The sequence below is a fragment of the Pempheris klunzingeri genome, chromosome 10, assembly GCF_042242105.1.
Source record: "Pempheris klunzingeri isolate RE-2024b chromosome 10, fPemKlu1.hap1, whole genome shotgun sequence".
NCBI lineage: Eukaryota > Metazoa > Chordata > Actinopteri > Acropomatiformes > Pempheridae > Pempheris > Pempheris klunzingeri.
In genome coordinates this window covers 1100055-1106054 of record NC_092021.1, presented here as the reverse complement: position 1 = coordinate 1106054, position 6000 = coordinate 1100055, and the positions used below count along the sequence as shown (strand labels likewise).

The 6000-nt window shown below is 45.3% G+C and overlaps 1 protein-coding gene across 1 annotated transcript in view; it reads left to right on the top strand.

The window, feature by feature from the left end:
* Positions 1–2638: 2638 nt before the first annotated feature.
* kcnh3 (potassium voltage-gated channel, subfamily H (eag-related), member 3) overlaps positions 2639–6000 on the top strand; it is a 110575-nt gene continuing 107213 nt past the window's right edge. Inside the window, exon 1 of the mRNA XM_070838252.1 lies at positions 2639–2714. Coding sequence (XP_070694353.1) covers positions 2639–2714 — 76 coding nt within the window. The remainder of the gene's footprint in view (positions 2715–6000) is intronic.

Sequence of the window (6000 nt, the reverse complement as noted above, 5' to 3'; positions counted from 1 at the left end):
GGATGGTGCCATGCTAATTAGCTGTCTGACCTGTTTTGGACAACTGTCTGTGTTAAACTTGTTCTAATGAGTATTATATTGCTAGTATACATGAGTTCTCTGTTCTCAGTCGAGCCACCTACACCTCTCCAGCCTTTAAAGAGCGGCTCAGTCCTCCACTCTTCGTCAGATAGTCTGCTACACTGTCGTGGTAAACATCAGGCTCCTAGTAATTAGACTCTTCGACGACTGATTAGAATCTCACCTCTGTTCTCCTCGTCCTCCTCCAGCCTGCTCCTCCTCGGTATCACATAGGCCCCCTCCAGACCTCAAACTTGTAATAACTTGAAAACAAGCTCACAGATATTCAAACGCCATGGAGCAGCTTGGGGAAGATTTACAGAAAACTTTTCCCAGGGTTCCCCTGGTTCCTTGCCTTTTAGCACACATTCAGGAGGAGGGATTCTGGGTAACCATGGCAACTCCTGTGGTCTCCCACCCACAACTGTACGCCAGCAGCACATTTAGGAAAGGCTTAGCCCTCTCTAGCCTACATCACCCACCGCACTCTTAACTTTCTTGATGAGGCTCAAGAGGGCAAAGTACTGAGCAGCAAGCCCAGGACATCTTGGGAGTTGTAGTGCCATTGCCCATCGTGCTTTGACTGGGAGGGTGGCTACTGTCTTGAAAAGGATTGGTTTTGCCAAATATTTACAGCTAATGCTGTGCAGTTAGTCACATTAGCTGCAATATGAGTAAAACATCATACCAAATAGATCAGTTTTGACAAGATACTTTTGAAATTGTGAAACATGTAAGCCTGGTATCGCAACACCAGTAACTGTGCACTTCTAAAATAGCAATCAGATCATTTTCAAGCATGATGATGAAATGGCTCCGAACATGAAATTTTATTTATTAGTTAAGAATTACTGATAAATCCAGTCAAAACATAACAGGTGATTTAACACAGAACGAGGTCCAGTGCCTCTAATTCCATCACTGTAGGAATAAAACAAGGAGGAAGTGTCCATTTGCAGCTATTTACCCCCCCCACACACATGGTGATGTAGTGTAGAGTCCACAAAAGAGTGGGGAGAAGGTTCAAATCCCCTGTGAGACCAAATGTTCACATGGTCCTTTCTATTTCTAGACTTATCTGACTTATTTAGTTCAGTTTTCTGTTGCGGTCTGCTTAGGTTGCACTTATCCCACCGATGTGTTTTAGCTGTGTTTTTAAAACATGGTCCTATGGACACTGAAAAAACTGTGGCTTTTGTGGCGCAGGCTCACTGAACATCTGACGTGGGTGCACATTTAAACACAGGATCCTTCATGATGTTCCAAGTATTTAATTTCCACTTTCTCAAAACAACTGGTTGGCTGGATGATTTTGTCTACAAAGGAATAAGAAAACATCACAACTCTTGCAATATTAAACAAAGACAGTTATAATACAAATGAAGTCTCTAGTTAAACTTACATCATCAATGCATCCGTCTTTAGGTCGGTTAAACTAAGGAGTATCCATTCCTTTGTTCTGGTGTGGAGGGAAAAGAGGGAGTCTGAGGCCTGAAGGGCTGGCCTATATAGTCTTGGGAGGTGTGGCCTTCTCACTGGCAGGTAGGTGAATAGGTGGGGGGGAAAGACTTGTGATTTTAACAGACACTATCAGTGTGTGAACAGTGTTAAACACTCTGGCCGTGGTGCGTTTACCTGCGCTGCGTCACCAGAAGGTGGCAGAAGGTCTCTGTGCAATGAGGACTGAGGACTGTTGGCTGAGTCCACCTGCATGGAGCCATGTGGTCCTGAGGAGAGCAGGGGGGGCAGAGCAGGGGTTTCTTTTAGTTTATGGTCCCATTAACGCCTCAAAATCAATCACTCGTGAATTCCATATTTATTTGGAGTTAAGGACACTGTAACGTGCAGTGATGTAGATTTTCCTTTTTTATTTCTAAGCCGTAGTTTAAAAAAACCCGCTGCTCTGTCTTCACGCAAGCAGCAGCTGGAGATTCTCCACCTGAACATCTGGGATTGGATCGACTGTCATTTTGCACAAAGCGGACCACCTCGGAGGAGAGGCCACTGCTCTTTCTTTGTCTCCCACCTCCACTCAGAAAGAAAGAGGACCACAGCCTGGCAAGACCTGAAAGGAGTCATGTGACTCTGCATCTGCTCTCAGTTGTGGCAAGATAACCGCGCAACGAGAGAGAGAGAGAGGGAGAGAGAGAGAGAGAGAGAGGGAGAGAGAGAGAGAGAGAGGGAGAGAGAGAGAGAGAGCTGAGGAGGAGCTTGCAGCGATAAGATTCACTCCACGCGCCATCATATAAACCTCGCGCTCCATCCATCCATCTATCCCCATCTCTCTCACGTGCACCTGCTTTAAGCGAAGACACCCGGCCTCTCCATGTGTTTTCTCCGTCTGAAGGTGCACAGGTGCATCCCACGGTGAATGCTCGCTCTCTGCTGAGTTGATTATGGTCACAAGCCCCGCGGTGCCAAGGTGGAGCCTCCGCGCGTATCTCGGATCGGTGCGCTCCTCCAGGGGCTGGGATGCGCACCGGGCACCTCTCGCTTCCTGCCGAGTTTCGGGTCTGAGCAGGAGTCAAGCGCTGCCCCGGGGCGCCGAGGCAGGAGGACCCAGTCGACCCGGAGCAGGATGCCGGTGATGAGAGGGCTGCTCGCCCCACAGAACACCTTCCTGGACACCATCGCCACCCGCTTCGATGGGACCCGTAAGTGAACAAACCAGAGCTCCCTGCTGGTCCCTTCTATCTGACATGCAGTTTGCTCAAACATTTTTCTTTCCAAAACATACAGGAAACACTTACTGTATAATAATACCACACACTAAGCCTGCATGTCTCTGCAAGAGGAATTTTCTCTTAGATGCAACTTTAAAAGTTGAAAAGATATATCCACCTTTTCACTGCTTTAGGAATTAAAGGACTAGTCTTTTCCATTTGTGATCTACAAAGTGACATCCTCTTTGAAAAGGCCAAGAAAGCACAATGGAAAATAATGATTGTGTTAAGTTTTACAGATCCATCACATGAGAGTCTGTGTGTTCATAAACAATATTTTGCTCCTCTGTTGGAGGGATAACAGTCTGTTTTCTAATAGTTGCATGCAACTGAATGCCTGAATGCTTTTCTTTGATTTGAGGCCAGCTGTGGTACTGCTGTGGTTTTATGACACTTCCATTGTGGCCATTGGCTCTGTTTTGTGCACATGTCCAGGCTTCACTCTGTATTGTCTCTTGTGGTCAGCCAGTGTGAAAAGAAAGGTTGCAGTTCGCTGTTGGAAGCCCAGTCAAAGCTTTTGCTCTTCACTTCCCTGATGAGCTGACACAAACCCTGTTTTATTGTGATCTCTGTCACAACACTCGGGCTATTTAAGCCATAGCAGCTGAAATGAAAGCTAGGTAAGATGTACAGAGCATTTCTTTCTGGCGAGGGTGCCTTGTGAACAGATGCAATGAGCAGCCCGTGTGTGTTTGGGCCCATGCTGGGTAGGTGGGCGGGCGAGAGATGCTTATATCGCGTTTGGGCCGTTCATCTCTCCTTCTGCGTTGATTATTCAGGGCGACGGGAGTTGGTGTGAGTCTGTGGGTGAGGTAAGCCAGTGTCCTCCCTAAACCAGTTATGTGTGGCAGCATGAGAGAAAAGATTCTTTGAGTCCTCTCCTCTCCCAACGATTCAACAAAACTCAGTGGCAGTAGTTAGTCTAAACCACTGCTTTTGCTTACAGGATATTTAAATGCTTAGACTTTGAAAGGCAAATTGTGTTTTTAGTGCTATTAGGACAGAAGAGCATCGTTCTACAGCAAGTTGTGCGAGCACACTGCTGGTGTTTCCAGCCTTCATTGAAATGATAAATGGTCTGTGTTTGTATCTCACCTTTCCAGTCATTTCAACTGCTCAAACCTCTTTTACATCACATCCTCATTCACCCATTCACACATCATTCATTCAGGAGGAGTCTAAGTTGGAGGAGACTGTTCTTTCACACACATTCACACACTGAAGCTGCTTCAGGAGCAAGTTGGGGTTCAGTGTCAGAGGGATGAGAAAAGCACAGAAAGGCTCCGGGGAAGATAGCAAGTTAGTAACAGACATTAAAGAGACATGAAGCATCAGGATGGAGAGGAAGAGGAGGAGAGAGGAGCCCAGTGCATCATGGGAGTCCCCCGGCAGTCTGAGCCTATAGCAGCATAACTAGGGGCTGGTCCAAGACCTGATCCAGTCCTGAACTATAGGCTTTATCACTAAGGAAGGTTTTTAGTCCACTCTTAAATGTAGAGAGGGTGTCTGCCCCCTGAACCCAGACTGGAAGGAGGTTCCACAGGAGAGGAGCCTGATAGCTGAAAGCTCTGGCTCCATCACTACTTTAGAGGACTTTAGGAACCACCAGTAGGCCTGCAGTCTGGGAGCACAGTGCTCTAGTGGGGTAGTACGGTACTATGAGCTCTTTAAGATATGATGGAGCCTGAACATTAAGAGCTTTGGAGGTGAGGAGAAGGATTTTAAACTCTATTCTAGATTTGACTGGAAGCCAGTGAAGAGAAGCCAGTACAGGAGAAAGATGGTCTCTTCTCTTAGTTCTGGTCAGAACAGGAGCAGCAGCGTTCTGGACCAGCTGGAGAGTCTTTAAGGACTTATTGGGGCAGCCTGATAATAAGTTTTTCTGCATCATCTACAGACAGGATGGACCTGATTTTAACAATATTACATAGATGGAAAAAGGTCCTGGAAATCTGTTTAATGTGGGAGTTAAAGGACAAATCCTGATCAAAGATAACTCCCAGATTCCTCCCAGTGGAGCTGGAGGCCAGATTAATGCCATCCAGAGCAGCTATATTGTTAGAAAAGGTGTCTCTAATGTGTTTAGGGCCAAGCAGAATAAATTCAGTTCCACATCCAGGACTTTATGTCCTTAAGACAGACTTGCAGTTTAGTCAACTGATTGGATTCATCTGGTTTTATTGATAAGTATAATTGAGTATCATCTGCATAACAGTGGAAACTAATGGAGTGTTTCCTGATAATATCACCCAGAGGAAGCACATATAAGGTAAATAGTATCGGTCCAAGCACTGAACCTTGTGGAACTCCATGTCTAACTTTAGTGTGGACAGAGGACTCATTGTTAATGTGTACAAACTGAAATCGATCTGATCAATAGGACTTAAACCAGCTTAATGCAGTTCATTTTATGCCAGTGAACTGTTCCAGTCTCTGGATCTTTGAGAGAAAGGGAAGGTTGGATGAAGGTCTATAGTTGGCTGATACACCTGAATCAAGAGTGGAGGTTTAATTACTGCTACTTTAAAGGACTGAGGTACGTAGCCTGTTAGTAAAGACTGATTGATCACATCCAGTAAGGACGTGTTAATTAAGAGCAGGACTTCGGGAATCTGGGAATTCTTGAATCCTTAATGTTGAATCATCCTGAATCGTTGGGTCTCTCTAATTAAAGAGTTTGGTCTAGACCTGTTCTTTATGGAAAGTGTCTTGAGATAACGCTGTTGTGAATTGGCGCTATATAAATAAAGATTGAAGTTTGCTTGAGTATGTGGGTCTGGGAGTTATACCAGGGAGCTTGTCTCTTTTCTTTAATTATCTTCTTTTTTAGAGGGCCGATGGAGTCCAGTGTCATTCACAGGGAGCCTGAAGCACTATCGACCAGATAATCAGTTTGGGGGGGCTAAGATTAGTATAGGGGTCTTCTGTTGTATGGAGACACGTCATTGGTTTAAATACTGATGGAATCACTTCCTTAAATATGGCAACAGCACTTTCAGATAAGCATCTAGTGAGGACATTTCTGTCATAAGGTTCATAGTCCAGTAACAAGAAATGAGAAGTTACCAGGTAATGGTCCGATAGAACAGAGTTATGTGGGAAGATGTTAACTGTTCAGTTTCTACACCATAAACCAGAACAAGGTCAAGAGTGTGGTTAAAGCAGTGAGTGGGTCCATCTACACTCTGGGAGAAGCCCATTGAGTCCAATAATGAGA